We start from the raw sequence: 21,954 nt of genomic DNA on the forward strand, positions 1-21,954 counted from the left end.
CGTTATAGCATTGGTTCTCAAACATTTTCTTGTCAAGGACCCCCAAATTGATATGTATTTAGCAACAGACCGCCCATTTGAGATTGTTAACTTTTTTTAAATAGCAGGTCTACAAGCTCACAATGTGGCGCGATGCGATACGCTCTGAGCTTGTAGATCAGCTATCTTTTGGTCAAAGTATAAAATAGGGTTAAAGTGGTTAAAGTGATTTTGATGCCATTTGCTGGAGACCCCCCTCCCAAAGACACCTGGGGTCCCTAGATCCCACTTTGAGAACCCCTGTGTTGAGCGTTAGTCATGGTTTATTTGATTAGGACAAATACTAAATAACAGTGGCCCTCATCAATCTAACACAGAAGCCAGCGCAGAAATCATCTTATGACAGGGTTCACAGAGTGTGATTTATGAAGCGCTTGTATCTCCACAATCACGGCTTAACCACATGGACCCTATCGTCCCTATTCTGTGTATGTAATAACAAGCAAATATTCGAAAATATCATTTTCAGTAGTTAAGAATGATTATAAGCTCAAGTTTTCTGGCAATGTTATGTCATAACTCTAGTAGCGCAATGCTATCTCAAGCCTCTGGTAAACATACAGCCATATTTTAAACAGCAGGCACACTATTATGATGTCCATCGATGGCCAAGCTATCTCAATGTAAAATCCGATAATGGAAGTGGTAGCATGGGGCAAAACAAAAGCGGCATTACAAAACACATTATTTATGACTTTCCTGCTAGTTGCCGCGTACTAGCAAGAGTAGCAAGAGTACTCCTGCATAAGTAATTATTTAGTGCTTTGATTCAGAGTGATTTATGTAATTTACCTCTGATTATATCCTTATGTAGATCCCCCTATTTAGGGATATGTAAATTAGCACACAGAAACTGATTTCAGGCAGAGCTTGTGTGTGCGTGCGTGCGTGCATGCGTGCGTGCGTGTCAGTCACCGTGCCTCCGCTGCACACCGTTGACAACAACCAGAGCAAAGTGGAGTTTGACACAGTGACTCAGCTCTGAACAAGTTTCTAGAATGTACACTCATACAGTGTCAGTGTGTTGTACCTGTGAGACGTCTTGTGACGCCCTTCATCCTTGTCTCTGGGCCTCCAGTCTCTGCGTCTGTCCTCTCTGTCTCGGCTGCCGCTATTTCTGTGGTGCTCAGAGTTCCTCTGTGCGTGCTCCCTGTGTCGCACACGTTCCTCCTCGCTGGGAAACATTGAAACACCACACACACATTAGTTAAAGAGATTCAGTTTTCTCAGGGAGATATGTCAGTGGGTCAAACTGAGAAAGAGACCCCATGTTTCAAAAGCGTAATAATATTGGGCCTTCATGTCGGAGGCAGGGTCTGCCGTTTGCCTGGCTGAGCTTTTAACACCCTCCCACCCATGTTCCAAGCCTTTGAGGAACACAGAGCGGCCAGCCCCTGGCCTACTGTGCCCTTTAGATTAAAGGCATGGCCGGCACGCGCCCTGTGTCCTCTGGGCTCCACAAAAACAAATACAGCTCCATTATTTAGCGAAGGACCGGCAGTCCCACAAGGCCGTGCTCCCTCTCACATGATCTGGCATTAATTTCACATACATTCTCTCCCCCTTAGTCGACCTCTTGGTACGTGCATGCACAAAGACGTGCACGTACACGGTCGAATGTGCGCGTGCGCGCGCACACACACACACGCACACGCACACGCACACGCACACGCACACTCACACTCACACGCACACGCACATGTCTCCTCGGAGGCCGAGGGCTTTTTAGATGGGTGGATGTCTCGTCCGTGCTCAGTGGCTGTAAACTACACTGGCAGCAGATCTAGTCAAAGCTTTTATCACAGTGCCCCCAAAAACTGGCAATCTACAAGCTCACAACACATCGTGTTGCGGCACGTTGTGAACTTATCAATAGGCTATTTTTTGGTACTGATGTACAACAGAGTTTAGACTCTGTATTTTCATTGTTGGGATTTTCAATGATAAGAGGTTTGCTATTGTCAAACATTGTTGCAGTAAGATAGTCATTTAGGATTGAACAGCCAGATAACGCATGTTCTCCCGCTGGGAGAATGATGTGACGCAGTCGGCAAGAGCATGAAGCCGCTTGAAGTGCTTTTCAAGTTGGAACTGTTGAAGTGCAACATGTGATTTATGCATGACTCGCCCACACAAACACAGTGACTCACAGGATAATGAGGGTATGTTGAGATAAAAATGTGCATTCCAAGTATTCCATACACAAGTTGAGACCATAGTTTTTGTTGGACATGTATTAATATATTCTAAACAAGCTGATACTCTCCCCATCTCTCTTACCCCTTCTCCCAACATCTTCTGAAGACCACACTGTTTGTTATGATCTGAGCTTGAGGTCTTAACCACTTCTTATGCCATATTTTATACTTCATTGTAAGATGATATGAACGATAGTTGATCTACAAGCTTGCATTTAAGATCTACAAGCCTTGATATTATAAAAGTTTAGATTTTCAAAACTTTTAAAAAGTCTTGCCAATAATGACATGCCTAGACCAAAACAGGGACAAAATGTGCTGCAGAGGTGATTTCTTTTCTTTTTTCTTAAAGAGATGTCCGCAGCGGTTCATGCATCTAAATTATCTAAAACACTCTGGCCAGCCATCAACCCCTGGATAGCCATCTGACTACCAATTACAAAAAAAAAAGGCGTGCATCCCAGACTTCATGTGGACATTCTACAACGCCAGTTATCTATGACATATTTATGACATATGACCCCATATTTGGGGAAGGCTCAGCCCGATCTGACCAACATTCATTTATAGACTGAAAGAGACTAGCCGATGACGTCATCCGTGCCCAAATTTGGACTTTGTCTTCCACTATAAGTGATTATAAGCGATATGGAGAGTCGCTATGTTGTCTCCCAGGTTCATGTGTGTCCACAGCTAATCTCACACATTTCTTGTGCACACTGCCCAGTAGGCCAAGGATGTCAAACCAGCATCAAAAGTTTTAAAAAAAAGGACGATTAACAAACACCTCCATACAGTACGTGTCAGGTGATGTTCCATGAAGCTGTAGTCAAACCACCATATTTTCTCCATGAGGCCATAACGTGTATTACTGAACCACATGTTAAGACTGTTAATTTGATGCATTCCTGTTTATCTTTGATGTTGACTCTGGAGCGTTGCAGTGACAGCTCTGAGATCAGATCTGTGATGGTGTTATGGTGTTAGTGAAAACTTCCTGTGTACTTTAGTCAGTAGTCTGGAGGACTCTGATGTCATAAGAGTGTTCCATGGAACAGTCCTTGAAATGAACTAAAGCATGTCACAAAATGATTCACTGTGGTCAACCGTTTATCTCCATATTGTCTCCGGAATCTCCGTCAGTCCATTTCATCCAAGTCCGTCTTCGGCAGTTCTCGGAAATGTTGCTTCATCATCAGTCTTGATCTTCTCCAAGGGAGCATAGTTCAACAGCTTCTCTATGAGATCCACGTGAGAAAGGAGCATCCTCCGACAACAGTACCTCTTCAAACCCAGTGCATCAAGGGCATCACCCTCAGTATACTCTGCCTGAAGCAATCCAAGGTATGCTTCCCACTTGTTCCCCACGATCTTGCCACACGTGAAGCATCTAATTGGGATGATCATTGTAGAATCACAATTCAATGCTATTTTATATTTACAACAAAAACCTTATTGAAGGATAACCTACAGAAGGGTTTCTTCTCCAATATTTATCTTTTACCGACTTTGGTAAGCAGTCAATAATACAATAATGTTGTGTTTTGTTCTTAAACTTTAAGAAGACTGCCACCAACTTGAATTGATCATTAAATATATACACTCTTTGGTTGCTATGACATCGGCTATTGTCATTACGTTCCAAAATCTACTGATCGGTCCATATATGGTAATGTTCAGTACCTGTTATAAGAGCTATGTGGAACGCCATATTTGGAGAGACACATTATGTTCATAGATTTGTGGAATATAGATACTACAGTAGAAGGATAGAAGCAGAAGATATTAGTATGTCATCTATGACATCAGTACAAACATCATGGTTTAGCATGGCCAGTCAGCAAAGCTGATTGAGACACACACACAACAGATAGCTGGAAGTTATAGATGTAGATAAGATATTTACATTACACAGCAGCAATGGCAGCCATCAGAATGACACTTCATCGACAGTTTGTCCAGACCCTCCCCTTCACCTTGAGGTCACTGCGGGCAGCCAGCTCCTTTAAGGCGGCGGACCTCACCATTGAGCGCAACACCAACTGTGCACCTAAACCCGACCCCTCCGCCCTGCTGTTCGGCAAACACTTCTCTGACCACATGCTGACCATTCACTGGTCAGAGAAGCATGGCTGGGAGGCGCCTCGGATAAAGCCCTTTCAGAACCTGTCCTTACACCCTGCCGCCTCTGCCCTGCACTACTCCGTGGAGCTGTTCGAAGGCATGAAGGCATACCGCGGGGTCGATAGGCATATCCGTCTGTTCAGGCCCATGTTGAACATGGAGAGAATGCGTCGCAGTGCAGACCGGAGCTGCCTCCCTTCGTTTGACAAAGGGGAACTACTGAGGTGCATCCGTGAGCTAGTGCAGGTAGACCAGGAGTGGGTTCCCTTCTCCCAGGATGCCAGCCTCTACATCAGACCCACCTTCATAGGAACAGGGTGCAGCTTAGGAGTGTCCAGACCAGGAGAAGCTCTGCTCTTTGTCATAGTTGGACCCGTGGGGCCCTACTTCGCCACAGGTTCCTCCGTTTCTCTGCTGGCGGAACCCACCTTCGTCAGGGCATGGAAAGGAGGTGTGGGGGCATATAAGTTGGGAGGCAACTATGGACCCACCATAGCTTTGCAGAGTGAGGCGGTGAGACAGGGGTGTCAGCAGGTCCTGTGGCTGTACGGAGAACAGGAGGAGATCACCGAGGTCGGCACTATGAACCTCTTCATCTACTGGTCCAATGAGACTGGAGAGAAGGAGCTGCTCACTCCTCCTCTGGATGATGGCATCATACTTTCTGGAATCACCAGGCAGTCTCTGCTGGACCTGGCCAGAAAGTGGGGTGAGTTTAAAGTGACAGAGCGCAAAATATGCATGAAGGAGCTGCTTGGAGCCATGGACTCAGGGAGGGTTCTAGAAGTGTTCGGAACAGGGACTGCCTGTGTCATTTGTCCTGTTGGCAGCCTGCTGTACAAAGGAAAGACTTACCACATTCCCACCATGGAGAATGGTCCAGACCTGGCCAAGAGATTTCACAAAGAACTTAGTGATATTCAGTATGGACGCAAACACAGTGACTGGGCTCCACTTGTGGTTTAGATCATGCATTCTCAAATCTCGAAGAGGTGGTTGCAGAGGACGCTAAAGTAAGCTTTAGCGTGACACCTACTCTTATTAGTCTCTGCTCTCAGGTGGCCATGGTTTGGGCTTCCACTCCGTCTTGGGCCGGGCATTGATTTGAGAGACTCGCTCATTATACCTGGCATGGTCTGACATCATAGTCTTGTATGCATATGCGGAACATGCCACAAAGGACCCTGTACAGAGCAGGGCGTAGATGATGTTCTCCCCAGATCCGCCAGGGATGGACGACATCTGCCGGCGCTGAACCACATCCCTGGGTAAACCGTAGGCCGCTTTCTGTGCCAAAGGCCCAAATCTCCGCCAGGCCGTCCTGCAGGAATACATCGCCTCTGCTGCGTGTAAGAGAGGACGCTTATGTGCTTCTTCAACAAGGACAGAATGAATTGGCCTGCTGTGCTCCTGAAGGGCTATCTATCCCTCTGTGGCTGGGGTGTGAACAGATGCAGACGGAGAACCCCATCTTCAGTTGCGTACTGCTTATATAGGGTGTATGTAATCGCCTTGGTTGACATGCCTATCATTATGAAGCACCACTGACGTCATACAGACGTCAGTATGACGTCTTGTGGTTGTTATCTCCACCAGGCTGAGAAAAGAAAAGTCAAAAAAGGTTCTTGAAAATCCATTGAAAAAATTACATTTCTTTGGTAGAAAATGCAAACAAATATAATATTTACTTGTGACCCATAAAAATGCGTCTGTGACCCAAAAGTGGGTACTTTTATTCTTAGGGAAACACTGCCGCAATCCACTCTATATAGAACAAATGTACTGTAGACTTGAGTACAGAGCTGAATACATTAAACATGTATTCTTGTGCTAACAGTGGGATTTCAGTCCTGAGGGCCGTGTTATTAGCATTATGACATAAGCACCAGGCTCATACACTCAGAGTTAGTTAAATGGATAATAGAGCGAGCAGACAGTGTTGAAATAAATAAATTGGTGTCTAGAAACCTTGAACTCGTGCCATGTGCGCAGCAAACTGAGAAGGAGCCTATGCAACAGATTTATTGCCTTTAATACCAAAACCCCCAAGGTGTATGTGTGTGTGTGTGTGTGTGTGTGTGTGTGTGTGTGTGTGTGTGTGTGTGTGTGTGTGTGTGTGTGTGTGTGTGTGTGTGTGTGTGTGTCTGTGTGTGTGTGTGTGTGCGTGCGTGTGTACTGTGAAAATCAAATGTCAGGAGGATAGAAAGATTATGACAATAATGGAAAGAGAAGACATCTGGCTGGTCCTTATTTTTCTGTTTTAAGGTTCTAATTAGGTTTAGGTTAACGCTGCAATGTTGAACTTAAATACAACTTTATTTAATCTGTATGGTAGAGTATGTTGATATAACTAGTACATCTGCATTGGTTGGAGGTTGTCTGCCTACTCTTCCATTGAGACACTGGTGTCGGGTAGGACACCTACTGGTTGACAAGTAGTACTACCTGAAGCTCATTAGCCCAATATCTCCCCAGGCCAAGCGGGGATTTGCGTCTTGGATGAGCGGTAGAAATGTCATCTCTCACACAGGAGACCTGGGCACGCACCTGAAAATTACGGATGCGACTTTAAGGTCAGGCTAAAGGTTAGGCACATTCTGTAGCTGTGATGCTTAAGGTTACGGTTAGGGGTTACGGAATTAATGTTCATGCTAATCAGTCTAAAGTTCTCACAAGGACAAAAGAGCAAGAGTGTGTGTGTATTACTACTTGTGAGGGCCAAATGAGAGAGATATGAGTGAGTGTGTGTGTGTCTTTTAGGCACACACACACACACACACACACACACACACACACACACACACACACACACACACACACACACACACACACACACACACACACACACACACACACACACACACACACACACACACACACACACACACACACATGCACACAATGATAGAGTGTGTGAGGCCCTGCCAGTTGGAGACAGGACAAGGCCGTCCACACTGAGCATTCTGGGATGGCAAACACATTGAGGGGACAAGTGTTGACCAAATGGTCAAGCAGCTGCCCAGCCTGCCCCCGCCAGGCCAGGGAGAGCGGTGCAGGGAGAGGAGGGAGACTGGAGGCCACACCATATAAACCGTAACCAGTGGTACTCAGAGTAAAAGTATCAATACCACAATGTAGAAATAATGCTACAAGTAAAGGTCCTGTATTCAAAATTTTACTCGAGTAAAAGTACACAAGTATTGGCAGCAAAATGTACACATTTTTTGGAAGATATTTGAAAATGTGATTTTTAGAAGTACTAAGTACTGAAAAATGTACCTCAAATTTATACTTGAGTACAGTACTTTTGCTACAGTAAAAGTAATTCGTTACTTCCCACCACTGCCGTAACCTCATGGAATCTATTAGCAGTGGCGCTAACTCCCAAGGCATGCGCTGGCGACCACAGCTGATAACCAGTAGCCGATGCCCGGAGGGAGGGAGGGAGGGAGGGGGGGGCTGTCCTGCCGGTGCATGTGGCCCGCAGAACGAGTGTAGCGTGTCACACATCTAGCGCACGGGATGACATGCACTGTCACTGACCCTGCACGTACGTAAACAACCACATGGGTGGCCAGTGGCCAGGCTCCATTATGCTCTCTCTTGTATCACACACACAAACACGCACGCACGCACGCACACAGGCACGCGCGCACGCACACAAACAAACTGTACCTCCTGTTCTAAAAATACCTCTCCAGCACAGCCATAAATCAATTGAACAGGAAACACACGTGTGCCTCACTGTTCTGTCACGTGACTGCAATGTAGGGCAGGCACATCAACAAAACCCTCCCCCCACACACACACACACACACACACACACACCTCCTCCGTTGAGGTGTGCGCCGATAGCAGAGCGTTGTGTGCAATCCGAGGCTTGGTATATACAGGATAACACATTTATGAAGAGGAACGACCCCCTCCCTACCTCCCTGCATGTCTGTCACACACATGTCACACTTCCCATCTCTTTCTTCTCCTGTGGTTAGCCTACAAGGCTCCCAGCTGCCCCTGTGTCCCATTCGCCTCATCTGACCTCCTAGCACAATGCATCTCCTAGCACGATGCGCTGTGCATATACAGACCTCCTAGCACCAGTGGTGTGTTCTACCGTGTTACGCTATATACGTAATATACAGTCCAAGAACATTTGAAAAAAATCGTATAGCGTGCAGTGACCATCCGAGGAAGTGTATCTGATACGCAGGAGGAGGGGTTGGGGCAGCGAGAATGTATGACTTCAAATAGCCTTTTGCATGTGTTAATGTGGTTATTAAAAAATAAATAAATAAAAGGCTATTGTCTTGAGGTGATAACGGCCACTGGACTCATGTATGATGCACTGTCTGAACTTTCACACCTGTCTCTGCAACTACAGGGCCACTCAGTCACACTTCTGCAAAGCGGAAGAGTTTCTGAGTCGCACCATCCAAGTGCTTAAAACATTCAAAGAATATCCAGGAATTAAATTAGCGGGAGGAATGAATAATCCATGCTTTGCATTGAAAACGCCTCCAAGGCTAAAAGGAGCTCCAAAGTGGTTGAGTTACAGGGTGATTAACATTAGAAACAGTAGAAAACCAGTACTCTACATGCTCTGTGTGTGTGTGTGTGCGTGTGTATGTGTATGTGTATGTGTATGTGTATGTGTATGTGTATGTGTATGTGTATGTGTATATATATATATATATATATATATATATATATATATATATATATATATATATATATATATATATATATATATATATATATATATATATATATATATATATATGTGTGTGTGTGTGTGTGTGTGTGTGTGTGTGTGTGTGTGTGTGTGTGTATATATATATATATATACACTACACACACACACACACACACACACACACACACACACACACACTGTATATATATATCGGTTATTTCATTCGGTGACAACGCGCGCATGTGAACATGCCATGCGTGTGGGAGGGAATAATTATGGTATACCCTCCAAAAAAACCTAGAACACACTGATGCCTAGCACAATGCTCTGTGCATACATCAATCAAACATCAATCAATCAATCAATCAATCCCCCTGAAGTACACACCAAGAAGTACACACCAAATGGACCCAGTTTGTTACATACAATTTACATTTGTACAAAATCAACACTGCCTGGGGGTCGCGGACACCACATTGAGGAGCACTGCTATAAGTGGTACTACCTACTGCACTAGATACTATACTATCCTGTCCTCATGTCATTTATCCACTTTCAACCTAGCATCCATAAATGACGAAAATAGTCGATCTATAAGTTCACACCGCATGTCAACATGTTGTGAGCTTGTAGATTGTCTATTTTCACCGCGCAACACCACCCGCACCAGAGTCTAAAATAGGGCTTAAGTGGTTAAATGTTAAATGACTGTGTGTGTTGTCGGCATGGCTTGGCCCCTGCCGGCCCAGAATCCTGGCCTCAGATCTGCTACTCTCCTTTCTCAATAAGGGGAGTTGGCAGCCCGCTCTGTGATAATATACCACTGCGCACAGTGCACAGCATTAACATTCTAGACACACGTCAGGCGTGGTTAAGCCCAGGGCTGCGTGAGTATGCAGGGTGGGGGGGGGGTTCATGTACATCTCAGTTGATCTGAATTAATAAGACATCTGGCTGGTGGACAACACTGTGTGTGCACAGAGAAATATAGGGCAGGAATGTGTGTGTGCGTGTGTGTGCGTGTGTGTGTGTGCGTGTGTGTGTGTGTGTGTGTGTGTGTGTGTGTGCGCGTGCGTGCACGTATGTGTGCATAAGGAAGAGTCGTGTGAGTGCATGTGAAGGCTGCGTGCTGCGGTAGCTGTCAGACTGTAGGGCAGTGGGGCACTGTGTTGAACTCTGGAGCTGGCATTGGATGGGCGCCGGTTGGCGGCCCGCGCCGCGAGGGGCCGGGTTGAGCCGGAGCGTACCCTCAATTACTGGCAAACGTCCGCTTCATTCTAGACCCCTGCAACCTCCCTCGTCTCTTCCCCTAAAACTGGCCCCCAGCCAAGCCGCCCCGCTCGCTGCAGCAGAACACGAGGTCCAGACTTTGCTGATACGTGGTGCGAAGGAAGATTTCTTGTTATTTTTTGCGCCCGAGTTCCTTCAAAGCACAGTGTACACAGACTGTATCTTACTCATTAAGATATGTACCGTATGCAAATGTTTGTAGTACACGCAAGCTACTGATATGAGCTCTGCGTCAGCAAACAGCGCTTGTAGTCATCAACTTCCAAGGGCAACGTATGTACTATAGTGTGTACTTAGAGATACTCAAGGAGGGAATATCCACTCCCTTGGTTGCCTTTATTGATGCTGGTTATCATGCACCTTGCAGTAATACAAGGCGGACGTAGCTGAGTGGGCAGAGAGGCAGTCTGGGGATCAGAAGGTTGCTGGTTCAATCCTTGGATGTCAAAGACGCTTAGCCACTAATATCTCCCCCCTGTGCACTACTCAAAACCATCTGAGCAGCCATCTGTCTGCTGGGTGAAGCTAGGTAAAAGTAATTCCCCTCTCCTAGGGACCAGAAAATACTCCCCCTTTTCTGCTAACAATAGCATTAAGCAATTCCATTGCTTTATGAAGAGGCCTCACTGGTCTTTGTGTTTTTATGCCATTATAAACCCTAGCGTCCCTATTCTGGTGGCGAACATTCAGTGAAAATAGCCGATCTACAAGTCCACAACGTGTCACTACACAATGTGTTTTGAGCTTGTAGATCGGATATTTTTGGCTAAGCGATTTGGTGTAGAGAGAAAAAAGTAGCGGACCATGTTTAGAGCAATGGGGGAACCCAGGCAACTAAGTATTAAAAAGGTTCTTAGTTGTGCATGCAGTATTGGTTTGAAGTGTTTATATGGAGCTCAACCTAAGGACTGTGGGCTGAACCATCACGTGTACTTTGCCTAAGCGTGACCACCTCGGATGCAAAGTGGATCTGTTCTGTTGCCAGGGCAATTCGGCATGCTCCACCTCTCACTGTGCACAGTCAGTGTGGACAACATGGCGAGACAACTGGTAATTTGAGCACCATTTAACCACTTAAGCCCTATCTTGTACTTTTCGCCTATAATTACATGTCCAAAATAGGGACACCACACCAGGTTGAAAGTGGTTAGGAAGCACAAACCCTGACAGTCAGTCTGGGCCTGAGAGCTCAGTTTCTCCTCCTCTTCTTTGTCTCTCTTTCCAGCTCCATTCTGCCCCTTGTGGAGGACAGCAGAATGCAGCCCACTAACACAATGGGAACAGACCCTCAGATATTTGACAGAATGTATATTTTTACATTTTTTAAGTATAAAAAAAAAAGTGTTGTGTTATTTATAGATTATAAAACCAATAAGCCACTTTCCTCTCCATAAAACGGAGCATTGTGATATTTATAGATTATAAACCAATAAGTCACTTTCCTCGCCATAAGGTTTTCAGATGCTTCCACATGTCTTACTGATCTCTGCTGATTTACTGTGTGGAAACTCACAATTCAGTGAACTTGTGCTCCCTTAAGCCCGATGCATATTTTATCATACACCGGTGTCGCACGCTGAAAATAGACGATTGGCCATATAAACCAAGAATTGGAAATGTTGGGCGCACTCTGTTTCTGTTACTAAACACACCCACTGCCAAGCTCCTTCGCCAACTACCATCATCTCTCTCTCTCTCACCTGGCACACATTAGACTCATCTTTGTCTAGACTCGCTTTCTCATCCTCCTTTTTCTGATTCAAAGCCATCCACCTCTTTCCTCCCAGCTCTTCAATCAGTGTCTGCTGGTAATCCTGCCTGCCTGCCGCCCATGTGAGTGTACGTATGCATGTGTGTTATGTATGCGCTCATGCATGTGTGTGCCAGCATGCGTGCGTTTTGTTGAATGAGTCCAGAAAAAAAACAGGGGGAGCTGATAATGCGGGCCAGAACCAATGCATCTGCGGCGCACAATACCTGGCGCAGATGCAAACAGCTGCGCGGCAGCTCGTCCGCATGAGGCCTCACTGTGGAGGCACCGTGCACACTGCCATACCCCCCAAAAAAAACACCAGTGTTCATTTCACTAACAATGCACCCGTAACGGTCACATTATTCACTCTGAGAGTTCAACCAACACTCTGGATTTTGCCGTGTAGGAAAGAAGAGTGAGGAGAGAGATTCTGCCAGGTATCTGGTGCCGGCTGAAAATAAAACCCTTTGAATCTTAAAGAGCATATTATTGTAAACAGGGTGTGAAATTAACACTCGCAACCGGTCGACAGAGATTGCCGGGTCTGGCTCGTGCAAACTGCAATTTGGCAAGGTAACGTGTGTGCCATTTTCTGTTTTTGCCCGTTTAATAACATCACAAAGCAGCTGTCTGGTGGATGGAAATGTCCCTCACAAGCTGCTGTAGATTTGTTATGCTTAATTTATACTCTGTCGCTGAAAATAGCAGATCTACAAGATCAATTAACTGCCCAGCCTTATGCGACCGTACCCGGCATCAGGCTTTATTTGGTGTGGAGACCCACCTGTTTGGCGTGTCCCTGCCTCGCTCTCTGTCTTTACTGTGAATGAGGCGCTCTCTGGATCTGTCCCGGCCCTTGTCCCTCTTTCGCTCTCTGTCCCGTCTCATGTAGTGCTCCCAGGCCTTGGCGCTGTCCATCGCCCCTGTCCAGGACGGCACCACGCCAGGGGGCGGAGGATAGAGACCTGAGGAGAGGGGCAAAGCTGAGCTAGATAGCAACAACAGGTGACTGCGGCACTATTCATTTGATTATTCCTAAATTAATCACACGCAAAAAAAGGACCTTTAAGAAAGTAAGTACTGTGTATTATGTACTTGCAATCAGGACAGCTGCTGTGACCTCCTTTGCATAACTTTGCATTGTTATGTAACTATCACCAGCAATGCCATGTCAAGAATAACAATAACTCAAACAGAAGTAACAGGTGTAATTCAAAGAGGCTATTTAGGACAGGTACCAAAAAAGGAAGGAACATTCGGGAAAAAAGGCTTCCTCAGCTGTGATCAAAAGGACAAAGGAGGTTTCTTTTTTTGGAGACACAGAATTTCTCAAACGCACAGCTGAGATTCTGATGTTCTGATGAAAGGTCGCTGTAGTGGCCAGGGCACCAAATCACACAGTGCTTTGTCCTGAAGGAAATGGCTCTGTTTTCCTGGAACCGAGACCTTTTGTGGGAAAAAGCTTTTTTTTTCTTCTATTATTTTGAGGCAGTGGGGAATGAGGTAATTTTCGGAACTGCTGATGGTGGGCTATTTCACTGGAGGATGGACCCCCAACACGCTGTCATTCTCAACATATCTACTGCAGTGGTTCTCAAACTTTTTCGTGTCAAGGACTCCAAAATTGATATTTATTTGACCCCAATCTGAAAATGTATTGTGCCAGGAACCCCAGAAGAGAAGATTTGCGTTAGTATAATATAATATATTATAGCCAACCTACAAATGGAAAGAGTGGTTAACATGATTGTGATGCTGTATTAACACATTTTGCTGGGGACCCCCTGGAACTGCCCCCCCCAGGACCCCTGGGGACCCCAATTTGAGAACCTACATCTACATGCATCACTAAACTTACATTGACTAGTAGAATGACATTCAAAGATAGTGGAAGAGTTGTGTGGCTGGAGAGACATTGTGCAGAATGTAAAGTAACATACCTGGAGTGAACGGGTATGGTGGAGGTGGGGGTCCATTGTAGCCTCCGGTACGTCCACTGAAACAAGACACCAGTGGTGGAACAAGTACTCAAATGTTTTACTTAAGTAAAAGTATCAATACTGCATTATAGAAATACTTTGTTACAAGTAAAAGTCCAGAAATCAAAATTTACTTGAGTAGAAGTACAAAAGTATTGGCATCAAAATGTACTTAAAGTACCAAAAGTAAAAGTACTAAAATATTTGAAAATAGCAGATCTACAAGCTCACAACGCGTCGCGATGCGACGCGTTGTGAGCTTGTAGATCGGCTATTTTCAAATAGACTAGGTATAAAATACAGCTAGAGTGGTTAAAGTATGTTTCATAATATAATAATTTATATCTGAAAAGTAACTAGTAACTAAAGTTCTCAAATAATTGTAGTGGAGTAAAAGTACAACATTTGTCTGGATGTAGTGGAGTAGAAGTAAAAGTATTGGAAATTGGAAATACTCAAGTAAAGTACAAATACCTACAAATTTTACTTAAGTACAGTACTTAAGTAAATGTACTTCGTTACTTTCCACCACTGCAAGACACATAACAAAGTAGAGCAGTGGTTCCCAACCTGTGGGCCGGGGCCCAGTGAACCAAGTGGGACTTTATTGATGATATAAAATCAATTATGACATTTCTTTTTTTTTTAAAGGCATGGTATTTTTTCTTTTAAACTTAAAAAAAAAAATGTTTTAATTGTGATACGGATAAATAGGAACTTATTCTTGGAAGTATACTAAGCCGAAACACAATTAAGTTATTGAGCATTAAAATGAGCATGCGTGCAAAATGTGCAAAGAGAACACCCTGAGGACATGTGTGGTAGTCCATAGTTCTGCTGGGCACATCTTAATGATATCCTGTAGTGCGTGATGTGCAATTATTTTAAAATCTTGTCGCATGTGCATGTTTGAGATCATAGAGAAGAGAATCTGTTAAGATTCACCTTATGTCCATGAGCGCAAGCCGATTTCATAATCGGTTAGGATTTTAAAACTCCAGCTCTGCTTCCACAGTCTAGCTTTAGAATCTACAGGCTATATCCAAGGCTGGGCCTGAAAGGGGGCCGTTCTCATGATAGGCAGCCGGTGCGATGAAGGAAGTCATTCATTTTAATGAAAGATAAAAACAGAAAGAGGAGTGAACAAACAGAGTTCAGGATGAATACTATAAGCAAATGGAGGTCTGGGAGCTTTAATGATCAAAGCCCTTTTTCCAAATGCGCCGCTGCGTTTTCCCTGAGCGTTTGAAGTGACTGGCTCGATGTCAAGGCGCAGCTAGCGCCCGCCAAACACAAGGAAAGAGAAAGAGAGGCACGGAGGGCGGGTGGGGGCGGGGGGGGGGGGGGGGGGGGGTCTTAATACTGATATTGGCAGGATCCTAGCTGCCCCTACCTCCTGCCCCCACCATCCACATGGCCTGGCCCCGGACTGGCTTTCCGATTGAAAACTTCCGAGCGGGCCGAAAAAGGTGGAGTGGGTGTGCGTCTGAGGCCTGTCCAAGACGACTGCTTCCCAAACAGGTGTTGGGCCCAAACACTCTGCTCTATAAATACTCTGGCAAACAGGGCCATCTCTCCACCCCTTGTCCAACCCTGGCCAACGGCGTCTCACTCTCTCTCGTCTTTCTCCCTCTGTCTGTAGCGTGATGTGTAAAAGATGCTGGTGAGCAAGCCGAGTTTGTGATTGGATGCAAGGGGGAGTGAGTAAGCAAGGGAGATGCGAGGGGCTTGATTTGCCAACTCGGTGCACTGCTCCGGTAATATCCTCGGGCAGGAGGATAATGACGGTGCACTTAATAGTTCATTGCGGTCGACACCTGCCCTGTACACCGCTCTCCCCGCGGCCTCTGCACCTCATCACCATAAACACGCCTCACTTCCAACTTTGTCTAAGCTGTAGCACTTAGCGTCCCTAACGGCTTGTATACATATTACTTCCTCCCCTCCATGACAGATTGGGAAGGCACCTTGCCCTCGATACTAGTGCATCAAAAAGGGAGTGTGTGGTGGAGTGGAGCCTAGTCTCAGCGGGCCATCCGATCTGCAGGGAGGGAGATGGGAGGGAGATTTAACGCATCAGACCGATACGAGCCTGCAGTGTGGTCTCCTACTAAATATGGGCCTTGGGAGCCCTGTGGGCCCCTGGCCCAAACCGACAGAGCGGGGAGCCAGGACCCCAGAGCGTGCCAGACACACCTGCTGTTCCTAATATCCCCCGAGGGGAAAGCCAGAGCATAGATAGCAGGAAAGAGAAGACTATCTGTGTGTATACATATATGAGAGAGAGAGAGAGAGAGAGAGAGAGAGAGAAGGAGGAAATGATTCATAAACGGTAGGGAGATTGGTTGGCAGGGTTCAGAGGAACGGAAAGCCCTTGAAGGATGTGAGGATTTGGCAGGAGGGTCGGGATGGGAGAAAGGAACCATCCTTTAGACACACGTACACAGACACACACACAGCAAACGAGGTGAAAGGCAAAGAGGAGGAGAGAAGAACAGAAGAGATGAAGAGGCAGGAAGCTGGAGACACAGACAGACAGACAGACAGACAGACAGACAGACAGACAGACAGACGACAAACAGACGGCCAGAGGTCATGGTGACACCCAAAACGAGCCAAGCAGCAAACAAAATAGGAGAGGAGATGCACTTAGCCAAATGTTCAGAACACGTCGGACGTGGCCTGCTTGTGATCTGAGCGTTGTAAATTAGAAGCGGAACGGGGGGGTATGCCGGGAGCCTGCGTCCCGGAACAGGGGACCATGGGGGGGTGCGTTGGAATCCGAACAGACGACTAGAGGTTCCGACGGGGGCTTCCACTCTCACTTTTCTACCTTATTAGGCCAGTGGTCCAGCTGCAAGGTCAGCAACACAAAGTACACAGTGCGTTCAGGAGATTCAGTTCTGGTTCAGTCCAGTTCACACTAGAGAGTAGTAATAGCAGGACCGCCTGGAGCTAAAGAGGTGTTCTCTCTCACAGCCTGATAGGAACCGCCTCACACGTTGCCTACTCCTGAGTGAAGTATTGATTAAAGAAAAAAAAAAGTTTAGTCATATATTTTTTTTCCTAGACACCTCTTGAAAGGCCCTCATCTGTCTTTCTCTCTCTTGCCTGTATGACCTCTTGGTTCCAAGCTCCCTGGCACAGTAGGAGACCATCTCTGTCCTTGTTTCTGTCCTTCCTACAGCCTGAACAGACACACAGAGAAACACAGACGCACACACACACGCACGCGCGCGCGCGCACACACACACACACACACACACACACACACACACACACACGACTCACCTGTCCAAGGAAGGGATGAGTGGAGGGGGAGGGAAACCTGTGTAGGAGAGGAGAGTTCAAGTCACTGCTGCTCTCCAGTCAGGTGTTTCACAGTGACACTGTGAAGCCTGAGTTATACTTACGTAAGTAAGTAGGTCGGAGAAGCTTATTGTCGGTATCAGCCAGAGCGTGGGAGTCTATCCCCGTTCCACAATGCGCTAAACCTCTGGGAGATGGATTGCTGAGGTGGAGCGCAACACCTACCATCAGCTCCCAGTACCTACCGCGCGACTTGCCTCGCCCACGGCGTGCTACTCATACGCTGAGTTGGCGGTGCCTGGGATCGACCCCATGACCTTGCGGTCAGAGGGCGAGTGCTCTACCGACTGAGCTACCCGAAGTTATACTTGGGTGCTGCGCGTGGGAGTCGGCCACCAAAAATAGCAGATATACAAGCTCAGGACGCGTTGTGAGCTTGTAGATCTGCTATTTTCAGTATAAATCAGGCTTGTGAGCTCATGAGGTCATGTTTTGCTGACACAACCCGACTTCCTCGCACAGCCTCACAATGAACAACGAAGGCTCGGGATGATGATTTTTGCTGGAAAAGTGTGTTTTTATAATTGTATTATTCTGTTACTTTTTTCTGATACTTTGAGCCTTTATTGTGCTTAGCAGTGCCCTATCTGTGGTCAAATGGTATGTACAGTAATGACCTTTATTGTGACTCTTTGAGCCTGAGGAGAGATAGGTTGTACAGTGTTCTGGTTGTATATTAATCCTTGTATAATGATGAGGAGATGAGGACAAGGTGCAACAATGTATTGAAAGTAATTGAAAATGTCTAATTCATTAAATTGATTAATTATGCAGCCCTAACAAAGCCCTTTTCACGGTCAGACACCTTCTGGTGTATAGGCAGCGATTGGTATCATTTACAATAGTTTGAAAATGCTAATCAAAGACAAAGCACTGTGTCGCACCTGCAGAAATGCTGCCCATATACACACTGCAGCATCTCAACAGTGGTGCATAACGTAGTACCCCAGACAAATGCACACGCACATTCCAGAGTCCAACACTATGTATTTTGGGCGAAGCAACACTAATGGGGTGCATGACCATGCAAAGTACATAAAGACCAAGGGCACAACTCAAATGACTTCCCATATGACCACTGACGCTACCTCACTGGACAAACGTTATATCAAGCTTGAAACCCACCACCCGCGCAAGCATAAGCGCACAGACGCTGATATATGTTATCTCAAATGGGGCGAAGACTACCGCACAGACTAACGCTACCCTAACGCTATACATCATGGGACTAACACTACATCACAGGATTAACACTACCTCACGGGACAAACCTTACCTCACAAGACTAATGCTACCTCATGGGACTAATGCTACCTCATGGGACTAATGCTACCTCATGGTACTAACGCTACCTTGCGTGACAAACCCTACCTCACAGGACTAATGCTACCTCATGGTACTAACGCTACCTTGTGTGACAAACCCTACCTCACAGGACTAATGCTACCTCATGGGACTAATGCTACCTCATGGGACTAATACTTCCTCATGGGACTAATGCTACCTCATGGGACTAACGCTACCTTGTGTGACAAACCCTACCTCACAAGACTAATGTTACCTCATGGTACTAATGCTACCTCACAAGACTAATGTTACCTCATGGTACTAATGCTACCTCACAAGACTAATGTTACCTCATGGTACTAATGCTACCTCACAAGACTAATGTTACCTCATGGGACTAATGCTACCTCACAAGACTAATGTTACGTCATGGGACTAATGCTACCTTGTGTGACAAACCCTACCTCACAAGACTAATGTTACCTCATGGTACTAATGCTACCTCACAAGACTAATGTTACCTCATGGTACTAATGCTACCTCACAAGACTAATGTTACCTCATGGTACTAATGCTACCTCACAAGACTAATGTTACCTCATGGGACTAATGCTACCTCACAAGACTAATGTTACGTCATGGGACTAATGCTACCTTGTGTGACAAACCCTACCTCACAAGACTAATGTTACCTCATGGTACTAATGCTACCTCACAAGACTAATGTTACCTCATGGTACTAATGCTACCTCACAAGACTAATGTTACCTCATGGGACTAATGCTACCTCACAAGACTAATGTTACGTCATGGGACTAATGCTACCTTGTGTGACAAACCCTACCTCACAAGACTAATGTTACCTCATGGGACTAATGCTACCTCACAAGACTAATGTTACGTCATGGGACTAATGCTACCTCATGGGACAAATGCTACCTCACAAGACTAATGTTACCTCATGGGACTAATGCTACCTCACAAGACTAATGTTACGTCATGGGACTAATGCTACCTCATGGGACAAATGCTACCTCACAAGACTAATGCTATCTCATGGGACTAACGCTACCTTGCGTGACGAACACTACCTTACAGGACTGTCCAGGCGCTGCTGTCTTTACTCTCTTTAAAGAAGGTGATGAGATTTGGAACAGCCTCAGAATGTCACTGCAAGAAAATGTAGCAGGCCCTCCCTGGACCCTGCCCCCCTTCCCTTAAATCAATAAAACAGGGCCAGTCAAATGCTTGGGTGAACGCTTAATGGCCCGCTCGTTATAACACTGAGGGATCTTACATGACTTGGGAACACAATCAGCTTTAAATCACACTCTCTTACTGCACGCACACATGCGCCTATACACACACTTACTGCTTTGAAGAGGCACAAACACACATCTGGACGCCATCCCCTTTCTGTTTTTCCATAAAGACCCCTGACGCTCAGAGCGCTTTTCGACAACATAAAGAGCTAAGAGGGGGAAAAAAAGGTTGAAATGGGACAAGGGAGAAAAACAAAAGGAGAACGGTGTGGAGAGAGAGAGCTGGAGCAGGAATAAAGCAGTGTGTGGAGCCCCCTCTGCTTTCAGAGTGAAATGTATACACCTTCCTTCCCTTTCACAGGTCTGTCCCATGGAGAGAGAGAGAGAGAGCGAGACAGGATAGTGTCCTCAGGACACGATGGCTCACCTAGAATGACTGACCCACTGAGGACTTTGATAATTTGCACGCTGAAGAGATGACAGCGGGCCAGCTGTAAAGGGAGCACCGTGTCCTTGGGACTGTGATGGCACAAAGGCTAGCACAGACTCTCCAGGCCCTTACCTCTTGGTTACAGATCTATCTTCAGGCCATTTCCTTTTAAGTCCTTTAAAAAGCCCCAAGGCAACTCTGTCGTTTGCAGTACAGGGCTCTCAAAGTTGTCCATCTCATCAGATTAAATAGATGAAGAGGTCTCATGAAGACTGATATCTTATATTAGAACTTATACAGTGCAGTATGTAGATAATCAATAGGCATTTCAAATGGATTAAAAGTTGGATCTGGCCTGTCTCCCTAGTCCCAGGACAGCGCTGGTTCTTAAGAAAATGTGTGGTTGATTTATAGGCTTCCAGAATTACACCCCCATCTCAATGTTGTGCATTTTAAGTAACTTTAAGTACTTTAACCACATGAACCCTATTGTCCCTACTCCGGATAGAACATTGCAGCTCACAACTCATTGCAGTGTGACATGTTGTGAGCTTGTAGATCTTGTGTTTTTGGAAAAGATATTTAGTGTGTAGAGTGAAAACAAGAGGGGGGGCTAGTATAGATATCTGGGAGATTCCCGTCAACTTTGGTTTAAGTATCACTTTGAAGAGCGAGGATCTCTGCAAAAGTTGGCAATACTCATTTGCAGTACATACACACACACAGACACACATACACACCAACTTACACACCAAAGTGACGTCCCCACACACACACAGCCTCCATGTTAGCGTGAGGAGGGTAATGGTTTCTACCTGTGGCTATGTGAACAGAGCGTTTGATGAGGGCTGGAGCTCCACGCTTGGCAGCGTATGAGAGCGCTAATGGCTGAGGGCTAATCGCTGCTGATTGTGCGTGCGTGGCTTTCTCTTTCTCATGCTAACGTTTGACGGAGCCATTACACAAGCTCGAGGCTGAGATGGAGTTGATACTCCACCATCTGACCGCAGACTACTGCTCCGTGAGGCCTGAGCTCCGCGCTGACAGTCCCGTCTCCCGTGTCATTCCTCTTTCCAGAACAGACATTGCCCTCTCGTTGCCCTGCAGCTGCCCTGAAAACGCTTTGCAATTACATGTTCCTCAAAATGTTCCCAACCATTAATGAGAGCCGTTGAGGTCAATAGCGCTCTCGTCAATAGACCTGTCAGGTTGACCCTACGGCCTAATGGCCTCATCTCTTCTCATGGCCCCTGCGACACCGGTTCAATCATCGTCCATCACTGCGGCACTGCCCAACCGGCAGGACGCTGCAACAACCTCAAAATGCACGCGATAAGCACGAGCATTGTTGCTACGGTACAGTGGAGTGTTAGTGACCTACTAACCGTACGGATACAGAATTAGCTGCAGAGCAGCAGACAGCGTCACCTTGGCTGGGTGTGCTGTGTTGCCGTGATAGATGACACAGGCCCGGCCTTGTAATGCCAACACAGAGCCGCTTCCAGCACCCTGGGCCTTAACACGCCAAAA

At 46.1% G+C, this 21,954-nt stretch overlaps 3 protein-coding genes across 3 annotated transcripts in view; 1 reads left to right on the plus strand and 2 right to left on the minus strand.

Annotated features, from left to right (window-relative positions):
- fip1l1a (FIP1 like 1a) overlaps positions 1-21,954 on the minus strand; it is a gene marked incomplete at its 5' end in the record, with an annotated part of 35,889 nt that overhangs the window by 4,739 nt on the left and 9,196 nt on the right. The window contains 4 exons of the mRNA XM_080430550.1: positions 1,070-1,213; positions 12,882-13,062; positions 14,038-14,093; positions 17,368-17,404. Coding sequence (XP_080286676.1) covers positions 1,070-1,213; positions 12,882-13,062; positions 14,038-14,093; positions 17,368-17,404 — 418 coding nt within the window. The remainder of the gene's footprint in view (positions 1-1,069; positions 1,214-12,881; positions 13,063-14,037; positions 14,094-17,367; positions 17,405-21,954) is intronic.
- On the minus strand, positions 3,387-3,644 carry LOC308086364 (DNA-directed RNA polymerases I, II, and III subunit RPABC5-like; the record flags this gene model as incomplete). Its single annotated transcript, XM_080429885.1, has 1 exon — positions 3,387-3,644. One exon carries the CDS (start codon positions 3,642-3,644, stop codon positions 3,387-3,389), a length of 258 nt encoding a protein of 85 aa, XP_080286011.1.
- Positions 4,158-5,327, plus strand: LOC308086656 (branched-chain-amino-acid aminotransferase, cytosolic-like; the record flags this gene model as incomplete). Its single annotated transcript, XM_080430287.1, has 1 exon — positions 4,158-5,327. The coding sequence occupies one exon, from the start codon at positions 4,158-4,160 to the stop codon at positions 5,325-5,327; it is 1,170 nt and encodes a 389-aa protein (XP_080286413.1).

This window comes from Gymnoscopelus braueri, assembly GCF_963280865.1.
Source record: "Gymnoscopelus braueri genome assembly, chromosome: 6".
Lineage (NCBI taxonomy): Eukaryota > Metazoa > Chordata > Actinopteri > Myctophiformes > Myctophidae > Gymnoscopelus > Gymnoscopelus braueri.